Source organism: Tupaia chinensis, unplaced genomic scaffold (assembly GCF_000334495.1).
Source record: "Tupaia chinensis unplaced genomic scaffold, TupChi_1.0 Scaffold000359_1, whole genome shotgun sequence".
In the NCBI taxonomy this organism is placed as follows: domain Eukaryota; kingdom Metazoa; phylum Chordata; class Mammalia; order Scandentia; family Tupaiidae; genus Tupaia; species Tupaia belangeri.
This window is the reverse complement of record NW_006159855.1, coordinates 615,612-633,908: the sequence shown is the minus strand read 5'-3', so window position 1 is coordinate 633,908 and position 18,297 is coordinate 615,612. Positions and strand designations below refer to the sequence as shown.

General features: G+C 53.0%; 2 protein-coding genes across 5 annotated transcripts in view; one reads left to right on the top strand and one right to left on the bottom strand.

Moving 5' to 3' along the window:
• The window catches only part of HAPLN3 (hyaluronan and proteoglycan link protein 3), a 9,794-nt gene extending 694 nt beyond the window's left edge, over positions 1 to 9,100 (top strand). The window contains exons 2-7 of the mRNA XM_027773546.1: positions 3,472 to 3,561; positions 3,656 to 3,839; positions 5,268 to 5,636; positions 6,774 to 6,775; positions 6,987 to 7,287; positions 8,624 to 9,100. Coding sequence (XP_027629347.1) covers positions 3,544 to 3,561; positions 3,656 to 3,839; positions 5,268 to 5,636; positions 6,774 to 6,775; positions 6,987 to 7,287; positions 8,624 to 8,910 — 1,161 coding nt within the window. The 5' untranslated portion in view covers positions 3,472 to 3,543 and the 3' untranslated portion in view covers positions 8,911 to 9,100. The remainder of the gene's footprint in view (positions 1 to 3,471; positions 3,562 to 3,655; positions 3,840 to 5,267; positions 5,637 to 6,773; positions 6,776 to 6,986; positions 7,288 to 8,623) is intronic.
• Positions 9,101 to 10,544: 1,444 nt separating this feature from the next.
• ACAN (aggrecan) overlaps positions 10,545 to 18,297 on the bottom strand; it is a 37,126-nt gene continuing 29,373 nt past the window's right edge. For 2 of the 4 annotated variants that reach the window (XM_027773542.1, XM_027773543.1), the window contains exons 13-18: positions 17,807 to 17,920; positions 14,538 to 14,696; positions 14,010 to 14,092; positions 12,854 to 12,998; positions 12,219 to 12,401; positions 10,545 to 11,362 (exon numbers count right to left, since the gene is read on the bottom strand). In XM_027773542.1, coding sequence (XP_027629343.1) covers positions 11,295 to 11,362; positions 12,219 to 12,401; positions 12,854 to 12,998; positions 14,010 to 14,092; positions 14,538 to 14,696; positions 17,807 to 17,920 — 752 coding nt within the window. In that variant the 3' untranslated portion in view covers positions 10,545 to 11,294. The remainder of the gene's footprint in view (positions 11,363 to 12,218; positions 12,402 to 12,853; positions 12,999 to 14,009; positions 14,093 to 14,537; positions 14,697 to 17,806; positions 17,921 to 18,297) is intronic. The other 2 variants (XM_027773545.1, XM_027773544.1) reach the window with 1 other exon arrangement.

Below are 18,297 nucleotides of genomic sequence, written 5' to 3'. Positions count from 1 at the left end.
GGAGATGACGTCGCGCAGGGAGGAATTTAGGCTCGTGAGCAGCCAGGAAGGAGACAGCGCGGGGCATTGGGAACCAGCCCTGCCACCAGCTCGCTAGGTGGGTGTCCATGGGCTGCCGGTGACCTGCTGGGCCTCGGTGTCCAGCGCTGACCCTCGGTGGGCCACTGACCTGTGTGAGCGTCGGCGACTGGGAGCGCCCTGGCCCTTCTCCCGCCGTCCTGCACCGGCCAGCGGACCCGGAGCGCTGTCGGAAACGCCTCTGGCTTCCACTTTCCCGGGGCCGCGGCTTTTCAAAGGCGCTGAGCCTGGTCTGCTCTGGGGGCACGGATGTCACATTCCAAGCTGGAGCTGAGCCGGTAGGGACTTTGGAGGGCAATGCTGCCCTCTCCTGGTGCCTGGGAGACTTGTGCTCCTCGGTGGCCCAGTGAGGATGTGACTACTGGGGGAGAGGTGATACCCAGTTCCTTTGCAAGCAGGGTTCAGCTTTGGGGCTGCAATGGGTTCAGATCTTGGCCTTGCCATTTCCTAGCGGGATGACCTTAGACAGATTACTTCATCTCTCTGTGCCTCGTTTTCCCACCTGTAAAATGGGCATACTGATGGGGCCTGTCTGTAAGGGTTGCAGTGAGGTGAGATGATTAACTGCTCCTTAAATTTGGCTGTGAAAGGCTGGCTCACTTCGTGTAATGGTATTGGACTCTTCCAGCAATGCCAGAGTTGTGCAAAAGATCATTGCTCGGTTCCCTGGATGCACTGGGGTGCCCATACCCACAATCCTGCCAGGAAGGCTGGGGATGTGGATCGCAGTGTGAGTCCCTACTGAGGTGTTTTTTTTTTTGTTTGTTTTGTTTTGTTTTCCCCATGAAAGAAATAAATAACTGGGACCAGCAGGTGGCAAGGTGGTTAAGGCACTGGACACTCCCACATGTTGACCACGGATCATCCTAGACCTGGTGACTTTTGTGGCTTGCTTTCTCACTTTCCTTCTCTCTGTGTCTCTCTCTCTCTGGTCAAATTAAAATAAATGAATGAATAAATAAAATGAAATAAATACTTCTTTTATTTATTTATATATATATATATTTTTTTTTGAGAGAGATATTTTTGCTACAGGGCGTGTGCGCTGGCTGGAGAGACAGAAAGTGAGAAATCGCCCCCCTCCACCCCCAGTGGGGGATGGCCACCCCACAAAAAAAAAAAAAAAAAAGAGAGAGAGAGAGAAAATTATTATTATTATTAATTTGCTTATTTGATAGAATGTTCCCTTTCCTGATGGGTCTTAGGCACTCACGTGCATGCCCAACTTGTTCAGGCTGACCAGGCTGGGGATTCCAACCACGGTCACCACTGGGATGCAACTTCTCCCAAGCAGTGCATTCCCACCCCACCACAGAGCCGGCCCCCAATTGTAACTGTAAGAGGTGGATGTGCACATGTGACTTCTGCTCACTGCAGTGGCCAGAACTGAGTCACATGGTCCCGTGAGCTGCAAGGAGAGCTGGAAATACAGCCTGTGGCTGAGCGCCACGCACCTTTCTAGAACCTTATTACTCTGGGAGAAAACTGGAGCATGTGGTAGGAAATACACCAGGGTGAGTTTTGTTTTTGTTTTTGTTTGTTTGTTTTTGGAGAGGTGTTTGCTATAGGGCGTGTGTGCTTGCCAGAAAAACAGAGAGAGACAGAGAGACAGAAAGTGAGAAATCACCCCCTGTGGGGGATGGCCATGCTACAATCCCTTCTCCTCCATTCTCCTCTCAGGATCTTAGGTATGCACGCACACACGCCCGGCGTGAGTTTAAGCCACCAGGTCCGGAACTTGAACCGTGGTCAACTACATCGAAGTCCAGCAACATAGCCATTATACCAACTGCTGGTCCCAAGTTTTTCTTTTCTTAAAATAATTATTTGTTTAATTTTATTTATTATTATTGTTTTAATTTGCTATAGGGCACACAAACTCACAGAGAGAGACAGAGAGAGAAAGTGAGAAAGCAAGCTGCCAGGTCCAGGACTTGACCTGTGGTCGGCCATATGGGAGCCTAGTGCCTTTACCTCGCCGCCTGCTGGCTCCACCAGGGTGAGTTTTTCTCAACTGAGAAAACCTGCCTCAAATCACACAACTCGTGAATAGCGGAGTCGGGATTTGAACCTAGATCTTTTGGTTCCCAAACACTCTAACTCAGCTGTGCTTAGGCTGCCTAGTTCCATGTCACTGGAAGGCTCTATGGGTGTCAGCCGGATAATTCATCTTGGACAGGGAACAAAGCTTCAGGGCAGGCAGTGGGTGTAGTGCAGGGAAGCTGGCCCTCGAGTTTTCTGTGACAGTAACTAAGAGGCTGGTGGATCCTCAGCTTCCTCCACAGCCATTCCCTCTTCCCCAGCAAGAGCTAAAAGAGAAGATTGTGTCCTCCACAGTCTCATCACCCTTTCAGGCAATGCTTTCCTTTTCATTCCCTTTCCTTCCTTCCTCACCCAGCCTGTCTTTCCAGCGTTCCCTCCCTCTGGTTCCTCTGCGCAGGCATCCTAAGACTAGATGCTTGAGGTCAGAGCACCGTGGCAATTGTGGGCTCTGCTTTGTCCATCTTAAATTACACTCCGTGCCTCCTCCACGTCGCTGCATGGTACTCACATTGCGGTTACATTTGCAGTTGTCTGCTGTCACCCTGGCCTTGTGAGTGAGAGAGGAAGAGAGAGAGAGAAAGGGAAAGTGAGAAAGCAAGCTGTCAGGTCCAGGACTCGAACTGTAGTCAGCCATGTGGGAGTCCAGTGTCTTAACCACTGCACCGCCTGCTGGCCCCTGGTTTATCATTATTTTAGAAATATTTATTAAATTTTATTTATTATTGTTATTATTTTAGGTTTTCTCTATAGAGTGTGTGCACTTGCCAGAGAGACAGAAAGTGAGACATCACCCCCAAGGGGGGATGGCCATGTCGCAATCTCTTCTCTATTCTCCTCTGGGGATTTTGGGCATGCACACACATGCACCCTGTGTGAGTTTTAAGCTCACACAGGACTTGAACCACTGTCAACTACAAGGGAGTCCAGCAATGTTGCCATCACCTCCTTTGCTGGTCCTATTATTATTTTTAAATTTGATTGGAGAGAGACTCAGAGAGAGAGAGAGCAGAAAAGTGAGACAGGAAGCCGCCAGGTCCGGGACCTGAATCGTAGTCAGCCATGTGGGAGTCCAGCTCTGAACTAAATTTCATTGTGACCCCCTCCCTCACCCTCCACAGGCATTTCCGGACTGAAACAAGTTCCACAACGCAGAACTTACCTCAGTAATCACACCGCGTGTGCCGGTATTCCCTAGCCTAGTCTAGTCTGTTGTATCTCCCTAGGACAACGCTGCTCACTAAATTCAAATTGAAAGCTTGAAATTGTTACCGTTTAGTTTTCTCTATTATTTTTTGCCACCTGCAAATTCCTTCTTGCAGTTTGTTTGCTCATTGCCCATCTTCTCAGCAGGGTACGGCCCCTGCCAGCAGGAACCTGCAGTGGCTTGTCTCTGCTCCTAGAACAGCTCCCGGCAGGTAGAAGATGCTCCTCCATGGACTGGTGAGCGAGTGAATGAGTGGGCGCTGGCATGGGGGTGCCCACTCCCCCTGCAGCGAGACTGCTCTAACTGGCAATGTTTTCCTCCTCTTCTCAGTTTGCGCTGGCGCCCCTGCCTTGCCCAGGACATCCTGGCTGTGCAGCCGTGTGTGACGCGATGGGCCCGCTGCTCCTGGCCCTGCTGCTGCCCCTGCGTGGCGTCTCTGGGCTGCCTTTCTACAACGGCTTCTACTACTCCAACCGCCCTGAGGGCCGCAACCAGGGCAATGGCCGCAGTGAAGGTGGGCGGCCTCCTGGGCCCAGCGCTTTTCTACCTGGGTGACCAAGACCTTCCCTGGCTTCTCCTGTGATACATGGGTTCCAGGCAGGGGTAGAGGACAAGAAGAATCCAGAAGCCCTTTTCTGTCTGGGTCCTGCAGTGGGCCAGACTCGCTTCTTTTTTTATTTTTTCCCTAAATTATTTTATTTATTTATTATTATTATTCAATTTGACCAGAGAGAGACAGAGAGAGAAGGGGAGAATGAGAAGGCAAGTCGCCAGGTCAACATGGTTGACCATGTGGGAGTCCAACACCTTAACCACCATGCCACCTGCTGGCCCCCCAGACTCACTTCTAAGGAGAGCAAGAGATGATCTAGTTATTCTGCTTGCACGACCCTTAGACATGGAGCCATTCGGTTAGGAACCATCAGTTGTACCTTTTTTTTTTTTTTTTTTTAAGATTTACTTGTTTTTAATTTTATTTATTATCATTATTCTTCATTTTTGACCACAGAGAGACAGACAGAAAGGGAGAGTGAGAAAGTAAGCCTCCAGGTTCGGGGCTCAAATTGTAGTCAATCACGTGGGAGTCCAGCGTCTCAACCACCACACCACCTGCCGGCTCCCCCACTTCTTTCTTTTTAAGAGAGATTTTTGCTATAGGGCACATGTGCTCGTTGGAGAGACAGAGACCAAAAGTGAGAAATCATTCCCCAGGGGGGATGGCCACACCGCAGTCCCTTCTCCTCCATCCTTCTCTCAGAATCTTGGGTACAGGCACCCACATGTGCCGGCGTGAGTTTCAAACCGCTGGGTCTGGAACTCCAACCACGGTCGACTCCATGAAATCCAGCAACATAACTATTGCACCATCTGCTGGTCCCCAATTGTACTTTTAATACTATCTCCAAGTCTTGCCAATTTTTCAAGGACCAGCTTCAATGTGACCCCCTTCGCCTGCCCCAGCCTCCCTACTATGCTGTAGGCCTGGTCCCTAAATGTCACCTCTTGATGGAAGGAAATGCAGTGACATTGCAGAGCTGTGGGTGCAGGGAGGATGGAGCCTGGTAGCTGTTTTTGCAATCTGTGACCTGCAAGCCTGCAGGGAACTAGGGATGAGGGTCGGGGTGGTCCCTACAGGGGTACAGATACGTTTGGCAGGGCTCCTTCTGTATCTTGCCTCTCCAGGCCTCTTCTTTTTTTAAAGACACATTTTTGGTACAGGACACATGTGCTCGCTGGAGAGACAAAAAGTGAGAAATCAGCCCCCTAGGAGGGATGGCCGCACCACAGCCCCTTCTCTTCCACCTCCCCTCGGAATTTTGGACATGCACACACACACACCTGGCATGAGTTTTAAGCCCCCCGGGGTCCAGGGCTTGAACCATGGTCGGCTTATGGAGAAGTGCAGCGGCATAAGCATTATACTATCTGCTGTTCCCTCCAGGCCTTTTCAATGGCGAGAAGCTGATAGTGGAGACACCCGAGGAGACCCTGTTCACCTACCAAGGGGCCAGCGTGATCCTGCCCTGCCGCTACCACTACCAGCCGGCCCTCGTTTCCCCGAGGCCCGTGCGCATTAAATGGTGGAAGCTGCCGGAGAACGGGGCCCCGGAGCTCGATGTGCTGGTGGCCATTGGGCCAAGGCACCGCTCCTTCGGCGACTACCAAGGCCGGGTGCGCCTGCGGCAGGATAGCGAGCGGGATGTCTCGCTGGAGATCCAGGACCTACAGCTGGAGGACTACGGGCGCTACCGCTGCGAGGTCATTGACGGGCTGGAGGACGAGAGCGGCCTGGTGGAGCTGGAGCTGCGGGGTGAGCCCTGACCGGGACCGAGTGAGGAGGGGAGAAGCGCTTGGGCCTTCGCGCTTTAGGCAGATAGACAGGCTTAAGTCTCAGGACCAGGTGAGGGCATAACGGCTACGTCGCTGGACTCCCACGTAGTCCACCGTGGTTCGAATCTGGGCAGGACTGAACTCAGGTGGCTACCCTCCATTCCTTCCCTCGCATCCCATTCTAAGGAAAATGGAGCTAGTCTCACAGCTCAAATCGTGTAGTCAGCCATTGTTGGATCCAACTGCCTTGATCCCCATGCCACCTGCTGGCCCCAACAGTAACTTTATTTATTTTTTTAGACTCACTTTTATTTCATTTTATTTACTGTTATTTTTAAAATGTGCCCAGAGAAAGAGAGAGAGAAGGTGAGAAAGGAAGACACCAGGTCTGGGACTCGAACTGTAGTTGGTCATGTGGGAATCCAGCATCTTAACCACCGTGCCATCTGCGATCCCTGCGGCAGTAACTTTTGAGAGAAACCTGTCGACCCTGTCAGAACCTGGCTACCAGGAAGGACACCCCTGCCTCAGGCTCTCCCTGACCTTGATCCTTCTTTAGTTGAGGGCCCTTTACCACCCCCTTTTCCACAATGTCCAGGTGGAAGTCCTCTGAAAAGCTTCTGTCATGTGTGGAAAGTTTTTTGCATTCTCCGAAAGAGCTTCCACATCAATTGTTAACACTTGTAATCAGGTCTTAGCTGTTGAGGGGGAGCTGAGAACCTAAGCCCAGCCTCTAGAGCCCCAAACCTGCTCCCATCTGCCGTAGACATCCTAGCTGGGGTTCTTGCGACACCCCTGTGAATTAGAAACCAGTCCCATTCTGTAGCTGAGACATTAGCTGACTGACTGGTTAGTTACCTTAACAAGCTATTCAGTGTTTTTCTTTTTAAAAGAATTATTTTATGTAGCTTAATTTATTTAATATTATTATTTTTCCTTTTTAAAATTTGACCAGAGAGAAAGACAGCAAGGGAAAGTGAGAAAGCAAGCCGCCAGTTCTGGGACTCAAACTGTAGTCGGCCATGTGGGAGTCCAGCACCTTAACCACTATGCCACCTGCTGGGCCCATTCAGTGTTTTCTGAGTGCTACTGCCTGTCGGCCTGGTTCCAGGAGGAGGTGTAAAGTAGTGGACAAAAGATTTGAGTTTTGCTGAGCTTCTCTGAGGGACAGGGCCTGTGCATGCATGCATGTGTGTGTTTATTTGTGTGCGTGTTTGTCAGCGTGCACATTGGAGGAAGCACGTGTCCCAGAGGAGGTGGGAGGAGCTGGGGTGTCCAGCCAGCCGGGCCCCTGCATGCCCCTACAAGGTCTGCCTTCCTGCTTCCCCAGGTGTGGTTTTTTTACCAGCCCCGGCAGGGGCGTTACCAGCTCAACTTCCACGAGGCACAGCAGGCCTGTGAGGAGCAGGGCTCGGTGGTGGCCTCCTTTGAGCAGCTCTTCCGGGCCTGGGAGGAGGGCCTGGACTGGTGCAACGCAGGCTGGCTGCAGGATGCCTCGGTGCAGTACCCCATCACGCTGCCCCGGCAGCCCTGCGGCGGCCTGGGCCTGGCTCCCGGCGTGCGCAGCTACGGCCTGCGCCACCGCCGCCTGCATCGCTATGATGTGTTCTGCTTCGCCGCCGCCCTCAGGGGTAAGTGGAACCGCCAGGCACTAGCTTGTGGGTTTGGTGGCAGTCTGGAGCATACGGGGAGCCTGGGGAGCTTCTGTACCCCCTGAACACCTGCCCAGCAGGTCTTGAGGCAATATCCGTCAGAGAGTTGAGTGTTCTGCTTCAAACCGATCCCTGGTTTATTCGTTCATCACACGTCTCTGGGTCTCCACAAGGCTCTCCATCATGGACATTCAAAACACGATCTGTCCTCATAAAACCACCTATCCATGTTTCAGGGGAAGATAAACATGCGAACAGATTGGTTTAGCGCCTTATCCCTAGCATTTAGAAAAGTATGTGGTGGGGTCAGCAGGTGGTGTGGCTGTTAAGGCACTGGATCCTCCATGGCCAACTGTGTGGTTCAAGTCCTAGAGCTGGTGCCTTGAAAATAAATAAAGAGGGGACCAGCAGTTAGCGTAATGGCTATGTTGCTGGACTCCCACGTGGTCGAACGCGGTTTGCGTCCCAGACCCGGTGGCTTAAAACTTACGCTGGGCGCGTGTGTGTGCGAGCCCAGGATCCCGAGAGGAAAATGGAGGAGAAGGGATTGTGTCATGGCCATCCCCCCTGGGAGGGTGATTTCTCGCTTTCTATCTCTCTCTCTCTCTCTCTGTCTGGCGAGCGCACGTGCCCTATAGCAAAAACGTCTAAAAAAATAAATATAAATAAATAAATAAATAGGGACCAGCACATGGCATAATAATTACATTGCTGTACTCCCACATGGCCAACTGCGGTTCAAGTCCTGGACCCAGAGGCTTGAAACTCACGTTGGGTGTGTGTGCATACATGCCTAAGATCCTGGGGTGAGAGTGGAGGAGAAGGGATTGCCTTGTGGCCATCCCCTCTGGGGAAGGGAAGTGATTTCTCACTTTCTGTCTGTCTCTGTCTCCCTGGGGAGTACACGTGCTGTGTAGCAAAAATCTCTCTCTCTCTCTCAAAAAAAGAAAAGAAATAAAATAAAAGATAAGGCATTAATTAAAAAAAATAGCAAGGTGATAAAAAACATAAAAAAAAAATACCAGCACATAGCAGGTGCTCAGTAAACGATTGAATGGATAAGTAACTAACTGATCCAGCTTAGGTGGGGTGCCCCCACAGGGTACAATTAGAGAAGAGTGGCAGGGGAGGGCAGACATGGCCCTCAGGGAGAGGGTGAGGACTTGGAAGGTACCCCCGAAAGTGTCCGGTGTAGATGCCCACAGTGTGATGTCTTCCTGGGCTCAATCACTATTGGGTCAGCATTCTGCAGGTCCTGCTGTCCCCTCTGGCCACCCCCTCTGCTGCCTAGCACTCATACCCCATTTCCTCCCAGGGAAGGTGTACTACCTGGAGCACCCCGAGAAGCTAACGCTGACAGAGGCAAGGGAGGCCTGCCGGGAAGATGGCGCCCAGATCGCCAAGGTGGGCCAGCTCTTTGCGGCCTGGAGGTTCCATGGCTTGGACCGCTGTGATGCTGGCTGGCTGGCCGATGGCAGCGTCCGCTATCCTGTGGCTCACCCCCGTCCCAACTGTGGTTCCCCAGAGCCTGGGGTCCGGAGCTTCGGTTTCCCAAACCCCCAGAGTCGCTCGTACGGCGTCTACTGCTACCACCAGCACTAGGGCCAGGGAGGCCAGCTCTGGCCCTGCTCCTGCCCCCTTCCCTCAGGGCTGTGTATTTATCGAGTTGTTCATTTTCCCTCATGGATTGGGGCAATTTCAGTATTGTTTTTATACTTCTCAACTTAAAGGCATGTGCACTCACCAGAGAGAGGGAAAGTGAGAACTCATCCCTGTGGGGGATGACCATGCTGCAATCCCTTCTCCATTCTCTTCTTAGATTTTGGGCACGTGTGCACATGCGCCCAGTGTGTTTTTCAAGTTGCCAGGTCCAGAACTTGAACCACACAATCGGCCTTGTGAGATCCAGTGCCTTAATCTCCAGACTACCTGCTGGCCCAATTTCATGATCTTTTGCATATCCAACAGAATCCGACTCCTCCCTTTCCCCTTTCGGGGTGCCTCTCTCCTCTGGGACAGTGGAGGTTCCTGGGCTTCTATAGGGCTTCCTGCCTTGGGGGACCTGCAACCAGAGTGGGCTGCCCAGGGTGCCACAGGCTCAGGGCTCAGTGGCTGCAGATCTCCCTCTGCCTCAGCCTGGAGGAGTGAGAGGGCCTCTGGAGGACCCCCGGAGCTGGCTCTGGGCCTTGTGGTCTCCTGCCCCTCCTTACCTCTCTGTGGAGCTGCTGGCCACAGTCAGCCCCGCTGAGGAGCTCAGGCTGGAAGTGGTTCCCCCCCTCCCTGCTTCTGGGTGAGATCCAGGAAACGGAGAGCCTCCCCCTCCCCATCCTCTCCTTTCCTCTGGGTTCCAGAGTCTGTTTTGGTCTCGTTTTCCGCCATTCGGGGAGTGGCCCTCAGGTGTGTACTTTCTTAGGACAATAAATGGTGCTATGACCTTCTTCCATCTCTGGCCTTCCTCTTTGTCTCACTGTCTCCCGTTCCCTGTCCAGCGGGTGTGATGGGGCACTTCTGTCCCAGGTGTCACAAGCCCACTCATTCCCTTGGGGCAGGCAGGGAACTCCCTCTCTCTCATTCTGTCCCTCTCTGGTCAAATTGAAAATAAATAAATCAAGTTAAATAGAATAATTCTTGGGCCAGCAGGTGGCGTGGTGGTTGAAGGCACTGGATTCCCACATGGCTGACTGTGGTTCGAGTCCCGGACCTAGTGGCTTGCTTTCTTGCTTTCCCTTTTTTTCCCTCTCTCTCACACTCTGTCCCTCTCTGGTCAAATGAAACTAACTAACTAAATAAAAATAAAGTTCAATAAAATAATTCTTAAAAAAATAAAATAAAGCACCACAGGTTCTCTGAGCAGACAAGAGTCACGCCAGTTTGGGTCATCTGATCAAAATGTGTCCCACTGTCACCATTTCTAAGAGCCCTTTCAGTAGACCCCGATCATAGTTGCTCCTCTTTAAAAGAAGGGAAAAGAATAATAAAAACATACATTTTAAAAAAGGGAGAAGAAATAGATCTCTTCCAATGTCTTTATTATTATTATAATTATCATAATCTTTAGTTTTCCAAAAATATAAATAGGTGCACGGAACCCTGGTGCCTGCACGTGCCCGGGGGAGATAGATCTCTTCCAATGTCTTTATTATTATTATAATTATCATAATCTTTAGTTTTCCAAAAATATAAATAGGTGCACGGAACCCTGGTGCCTGCACGGTCCCGGGGGTGGGGTGGGGTGGGGAAAGGGTAGGGAGGGGAGAAGAGTGGGGTGGCACCCCCACTGGGAAGGGAGTGCCCCCACCCAGCCCTGCCGAGATTGACACCTGCTAGGATGACAAACCTGGGGGAGGGAGACACTGGAAGCGGGACCTTTTGAGGGAACCGACCCCCCTGCAGCACAAGATCCCTCCGATGGCTCTCTCCTGCCCGCTCACCCATGGCCGGCTGGTGGGAACCACCCAGTCTCCTCCAAGGCTTCTTCCCCACACAGATGGTGCAGCCCTGGGGAGGGGGGGGCTCCTTTCTTGAAGATTCAGTTGCTGTCGGTCCAAGCTCCTCCTGCCCTCAGGCCTCTGCCCCTCCTCCCTCCCTAGCTCTCCCTGGAGATGAAATAACCAATTGCACTGCTCTTGGATCAAGTCAGGAAACAAAAAATAATCTTCTTTATTTAACTTAACCCCTCCCCTTCTCCCCCTGTCCCTGAACTGGTCCCTGGAAAGGCACGATGGGAGATCGAAGAAGTAAATGTCTCTAAACTCAGTCCACGGGTTACAATCAGTTTGCTTCGCTTTGGCATTTGGGGGACCAATTAGATGCAGTTTTGGCGATTTTGAGGGGGTGGGTGGGTGCATACACAATGTGGGATTCATTTGTTTTTCCTTCTTTAATGGGATTCCTTATATGACAAAAAGCGACAACAGGAGGACACCATCGGTGGGATGTGCTGTCGGCCTGGCCGGCTCCTGGGCTCGGCATCCTGGAAGCCGTGTTCAGTGGGCCGTGCTGGGGCGGCTCCTCCCTGGGCTCCGCTTCTGTAGTCTGCGCTTGTAGGTGGAGGCTGGGGGGAAGGGAGGATGGGAAGATACCATCAATGAACCCAGAAAAAAAGTGGGGCTAAGCCCAGCCTCCTCCCAGCCAGCCCTCTCTCTGCTGGTGGCCTCCCAGTGGAAAACACGGGCTCATTAGGAGAGTCCGAAGCTTTCCTGCTTTGAAATCTTTTCTTTCTTTCTTTTTCTTTTTTTTTTTTTTAAGATTTAATTGTATTTATTTGTTCATTTATTTTTAACTTGACCAGACACACACACACACACAGAGAGAGAGAGAGAGAGAGAGACAGAGAGAGAGAGAAAGTGAGCTGCAAGCTGCAGGGTCCAGAACTCAAATTGTGATCAGCCATGTGGGAGTCTAGTGCCTTAACCACCACGCCACCTACTGGCCCCATTAAAGAACTATTTGTTTAATTTTATTTATTTTTATTATTTTAAAATCTAACCATAGAGAGATAGAGAAAGAGAGGAAAACGTAAGAAAGCAAGCCACCAGATTTGAGACTCGAACTGAAGTTGGCTATGTGAGAGTCCAGTGCCTTAACCACCATGCCACTTGTTGGCCCCTGCTTTGAAATCTTGGGCTGAGGGTGCTCAGGTTGGCATTGAAAGGAAAGCAAACCCCCAGTTTCTCCTGGTCCTCTCTGTGAAAGTGAGCCCTCTCCTGGGACAGGCACCTGGCCCTCCTGAGGGCAGGAGTCAGGGATTTGTGACCAAGCTGGCCCCGACCTGGTCACCTTGCTAGCCATGCAGATGGCACAGGATCCTGGAGAGAGGAGGCACCGCTGTGCCCAGGGGACAGGACAGGGAGGGGGCTGAGCTGGCAGAACCTAACCCCGTGCCCATGGAGGGAGAGGGCAGTGCTCACGGTCTGTGCAGGTGATCCGAGGCTCCTCCCAGTGCCCGCTGGGCTGGCACCGGATGGTGGGCACGTGGCGCTGGACAAAACCGTCTGTGCACTGGTACCGCACCAGTGAATTGATCTCGTATCGGTCCTTCTTCTGCCCGAAGGTCCTGGCGTGCTCCACCACGGGAGGGTCTCCACAGGCCACTGAGGGGCAGAGGGGCTTTAGGAAGAGCTCTCAAGGGCTGTCTACGATGGCCCACATTGGCTGTGGTGGGACAGCCTGGAGCCCCAGGGATCACCTTGCCTGGGAGGGGCCGAGCGCTCCACCCCAGGTGAGCCCTGCCTGCCTGTAGAGCTTGTCTTGCCTGCAGCACAGGAAGCTGGGGGGCACTGGCCCTCCTGCTTCCTTTCCTAGGCTGTGTGTATGTGTGGGGTGGGGCTTCCAGTTCCCTGGGCTGTGGTCATCACACTCTTGCTGTCCTTGCAAAGGTCCCCAAGGGCCAGCTGGCCTTTCCTTGTCCCTGGCCTTGGGATGCTGGTGTGGAGAGAGGTCCCCCAGGTCAGCTCTGGTCTGCGGTTGGACAGGTGAGGAGACACCTGCCACCCAGGGACAAGGAGACTCGCTCACTGATCCCATCCACCCCGGTCCGCCTCACCTGTGCCCTTTTTACACGTGAAGGGCAGCTGGTAATTGCACGGAACGTCATTCCACTCGCCCTTCTCGTGCCAGATCATCACCACGCAGTCCTCTCCAGTGGCGAAGAAGTTGTCGGGCTGGTTGGGGCGCCAGTTCTCGAATTGCTGTGGGTGGGAGCAGGGAAGAGGTGAGGAGAGGGCAGGAGACCCCCACTTTCTTCCCCACTGAGTCTCTCCAGTTTCTTTTCTCTCTCAGCCCAACCCAGGCTGCCTAGCTGCCGTGAAGGCTGCTGAGAATCTGCTCGGAGCTATCCTAGGTACCATGGAACCATGGGCTCTTCAGGGAACTGGTCGCACAGCTGGCTCTGGTCCGTCCAGGACCTCAGAACGCCCAAGGATTCACGGTCCTGTTCACAAGCTGATCCCACACATTTTTTATTTTTGGCAATTGTCAGAGGGTGCATACACTCATCAGAGAGAAACAAAAAGACAGGGAGAGGATGAGGGAGAAAATACCCTACAGGGTTGATATGGTCATGCCGTAATTCCTTCTCCTCCACTCCTCCATCCTATAAGGATTTGGGGCGTGCATGCACATGTCACCAGGGCTGGGATTTGAACCTCAGTTGGCCATGTCGGATCTAGCTCCCTTAAGTACTAGGCTATGGGGCCAGGCCCACACTCCTTTTTCCCATGAGGTCCAAGGAGGGCTGACCACAAAAGCTGCCTTGGTTGGCTAGGAAAATTTGGCTCTCAAGTCTGAACTCTGCCCAGAGAAGTTCCACAGGTCTCTCCCTCTAGCTTTGGCTCAGGAAAAAGAGAATCCTCTTTCCTCTAATTGAATTGTTCCCCTCTCCCTCTGTCCAGTCACATTTGCCTCCTCCAGGGAGCCTTCCCTATGGCCCTCAGTCCTCTGCTGACCCACAGTGGACTGCCCGCTCACACTCTTCATCTGACATGAGCCATGCTTTCGCCTGCTTTTAGCTAGACTGAGGTCCTTTGCAGACAACGACCCTCTAAATCTTTCATCTCCTTCCTGGTCCCCTCCTTAGCTCATGCCTTCATTCACATGACCTGTCCAACTTGTGGCTGGTCTCCAGAGGCAGAGATGACTGAGACTCATCCCTGGGGGTCTTTGTCCCACAGCTGTGCCTGGTGCCCGCCGGCAGAACTCACCAGGGGGTGCCCATCTGACCAGCGGAAGTCCCCTTCAATGGTCTTGTCATTGAGGCCGATCCACTGGTAGTCTTGAGCATTGTCTGGAGAGAGGATAGAGGAGTTGAGGGTGCTGGCAGGCACCCTGAGGGCTCCTGAGGACCTTGAGCCCAGGAGGCAGAGGGATGTGGTCGCAGTGGAAGAAGGTGATGGGCTCCTAGGCACATGCCATCTGCGTCCATAGTCCTTCCAAGGGTCTTGGCACATGCCGGTCTTAGGTGCACTTTGGACCACACCCGCACGCTGGCATGGACGGGGACAGCTGCAGCCTTTGTCTGGCACTGACTGACTGGCAGTGGACTGTCCCAGCTGCAGCCAGAGCTTCTAGCCCCAAAGACCGCTGTCTTCCCCCTGAGGGAACTCAAGCTGCGGGAACACTCTGCCGACCCTCCAGCCAAGGCCTGTGGCTTCACTGGGCCCCATCTTCTGAATGACAATGGACCTTTGCCTACTCAGCCGTGGAGGCCCTGGATGTCCTGTCGTACTCACTATTGACAAACTCCTGCTCCTCGGGGGTGACGATGCTGCTCAGGTGTGACTGCTGCTCACGGCACCGGCTCTCCGCATCCACCCAGGTCTCGCGGTCAGGGAAGTGGCGGTAACAGTGGCCCTGGAACTTGGTCCAGCCCTCCTCACACATCTCCTTGTCTGCAACACAGGGTGGGGGCTTGAAGGTCGGGCAGGCAGGCTACAGAGGAGGCTGCAGCCAGTCTTCAGCACAGACTCCTGTGTTCACCCCACCTTAAGTATCATGCCATCAGGGGAGAGGAGAGGAGGGAAGGTGAGGCCTAGTGGGGGAGAGGCTCAGAGTGTAAACCAGGAAGGCTTGACCCCCGGGAGCCTCTGGGAAATACCAGGGACCCTTTTGTTTCCTGGTGTCCCAGCCCCTGGGTCACCTCCCAAGCTTTCTCCCTGCTGACGCCTGCTTGGAGGGCGGGCAGAGCTCAGCAGTGGGAAGGTGAGAGGGTGGGAGGTTTGGGGATTTAAGGCAGACATGGTTCTGAGGCTCTGAGGGGCTCCAGGGAGAGGAGGCAGAGGAGCAGGTGGTGCTGGCATGAGATGGAGACTTCCTTCTTGCAGAACCTTGGGTGGGAACGGAGGAGCAAAGTGAGTCTTCTTCGGGTGCAAAGTCGACTTAGCTCAGGCCATGGAATGGGGCTGGTTGGAACTGAGCCCTGTACTGTACTCTTGGAGAGCCAGTCACCCCTCGAGGTCCATGACCCAGGCTTTCTGTTTATTCTCTTTTGGTGGCAGATGAAAAGAAGGGAGGAGTCTCTCCTCACAGGCCTAAATTTGCAGTGGTTCTGGATTCTAGAAAAGGGGTTAGTTTGGAGTTCCTGGGGCAGCCTAGGTGACAGAGCCAGGGACATGCTGGAGTTGGCTCATTCAAGATCATAAGAGCCTTCTGTGAGGGTCTCTCCCTAACTTTGACTTCAGTGACACCACACTGATAGCTTTAAACTGGTCCTGGTGGGAGTATTTACACCTCAGGAATTGGCAGATGTTACCAGTCAGGGCTCTGCCTTATTCTGTGAGAGCCTCTTGCCAAATGTTGCTAGCTCAGCACTGGGCAGAGGGAATTTCAGGGCCTTCAGGCTGTATGACAGCTTCCCTGATGGGTGTTACCAATAGCCTGACCAACCCAGCAAGAAAAGACCAGTGCCTGAAGGGGTGGATGCTTGCAAAAGCTGGAGGAGAGACAGTTGGGAAGAGTGGAGAGTGGGGAGAGTGGGAGGCTGACAGTCTGGGTGGGAAGAAGTAGAATAGCAGGAGGGGTCGAGGAGAACACCTCTGGTGCCCGAGGGATGAGGCAAAGGTCTGGAAAGAAGTGGACAGGCCTTGAGGCAGCTCAGCACCATTAATCAGACATAGATGTTATCCCAGGGCCCAGTTGTGGGTCAGTCCCTGGGTGCCCTTGGTATCTGAAGGCTGAGCTGGGTAAGCAAAGCTGGAAGGGAACTGGAAAGGGATGAGGCCCTGAGAGGTAGTGAGGGCTCAGAAATGGAATGGGAGAAGAGCCTAGGTCCAGGGCCCAGCGGGGTGGCTCTGGTAATCCCTTTCTGTTCCATCAGGGTGCAGAGCCCTGGGAGAACCTCGCCTCCACACTAGCGGGTCCCCTTTCCTGAGGTGGAAGACAGGAGGTGCTGTCTGCATGGACGCTCCAGACTCTTTTCCCCTGTTGCAAATGCTTTGCCATCCTGGGGGGGAAATCCATGTAGCTCTCCACTCCCACCCCAGCCAAGACTCTATACACCAATTTCTTGGAGGGCTTGGGAGGGGAAGGATAGAGGGCAGGAAGGGTATCCAGGCCTTTTCTTCCAGAAGCCTCAAGTCCCTCTGTCAGTCTGCAATGTTGGCAGTGCCTTCCAGGAATGTGGACTTCAAAAACTGCCTCCTCAGACTCTTTAGGACCAAAGGGAGACTTCCCAGGAGTTCCAGCTGCTTTCTGGAAGTTTCCGGGTATCCAACTTGAGAATTCACTGAAAAGGTTGGTTTGTTTTCACTGAAAAGGGTTTTAAGCCCTTGCATGCTTCCAGTTCTCCAGGGGTCATTGCTCCTAACATCCAAAAGCCCGTCTCCCCTTTCCTGAGCTAGGAAGCCACTGCAATCCAGGAAGCTGGTGGGAAACTAGGAAGCCCCAAAGTGAGAGAGGTGGGGGTTCAGTCTGACCCTGGGCAGGGCCTGGCACACAGCTACCCTGGGCAGAGCTGGTGGTCTGGTCCAGGTGAGGAAACTCAGCCTCTGCCCTTTGCAATGAGACTGTTCTCTCTGGCAGGCCTTCGCCTCGTGTGCTGGCATGGCATTGACATGGCAGTTGTCACGGTGGTGATGAGGGGAAGGTGACATGCAGCAGTCCCTGTTCATGCGTGAGTTCAGCATGCTGGTGACATAGGAGCTCTCAGGCAGACAGACCATAGCTCTCATGCCAGCAGAAGAGGAAGGTAGCTTGACCAGAGTGGCATGTGACTCCCAGGACCACAGAAGGACTGTGAAGATTCCATGGCCAACAGGACAGGCAGACCCATGCCTGTGACCACAGGCAGATCAATGGCTGTCATCCAGGTGAGAACCAAGTACACCCACCCATAGATTCCTTCAGAACAAACACATGAATCCCTTCTGTCCTCGGAGTCTGACACATGCACCATCCTCAGTGGTGGTACCAGCAGATCTGGATGCCCTGAGAAGGTTAATATTTTATTTTTATTAAAAAAATAGTTTAAAAGAGATTTTTTGCCATAGGTATGTGTACTTGCCAGAGACAGAGAGAGGGAAAGTGAGAAATCACCCCACAGAGGGGACAGCCATGCCACAATCCTTCTCCTCCATTCTCCTCTCAGGATTTTGGGCACATACGCATCTGTGCCCAGCATATTTTTCAAGCTGCTGGGTCTGGGACTTGAACTGTGAGTTGGCCATGTGGGATCCAGCACATTAACCACCACGCCTCTTGCTGGCCCAAGGTTAGTATTTTAAAGGTTCCCAGAGGCCCACCTTCCAGAGTGCAGGCTGGTCTGGCCTGCACATCTCTCCTGTGTTCAGGTCAGCACATGCCCCAGAGGAAGTTTTCAAGCACAAGAGCAAGTAGAAGACTGGGAGTCAGTAGATGAGACTTCTCAGCTGTGGCCCCTGGAATGGCGGTCTGGGTGGACCTCGGGGGTTCCAGCCAGCACCCAGAGCCTGATGTTAGAAGGGAAGGGTGAGAGGGAGAAGGGTGCAGCAGTTAGTAACATTAGCTGAAGCCGAGACGGCCGTACCGATCTCACACAGGTCCCCTCCGTAGCTGGGAAGGCATAAGCATGTGAAAGAGTCGATGGCATCCACGCAGGTGGCTCCATTCAGACAAGGGCTTGAGAGGCACTCATCAATGTCTGCAAGAAACCAAGGGCCACCATTAGGACTCCTGTCGGCCACGCTGGCCTTGAAAGCACTGTGACCTCCTTTCGTGTGGCCAGCCCTGCTGTTCTCCAGAGCCCTGGGAGGGGACTGTCTGGTTTTCCTAAGAACTGTTGCTGCTGCTGCTGCTGCCGCCATCTTGGAATGCGGAACCAAAGATCCAGTCAAGGGTTTTCTTGGGCATATGTGACTCCTGATTGGCAAGCGTGGAGCACTGGAGCCAGGTTTCTCAGTGGGTTGAAGAGATCTGGTACTTCCAAAGCCTTTTGTGAGAGTGAGTACCGAGTTCCTCTGAGATGCCTTCTCCCATGAACATTTCAACGCCTTGGGGTTTGAACTGGCTTTGAACACG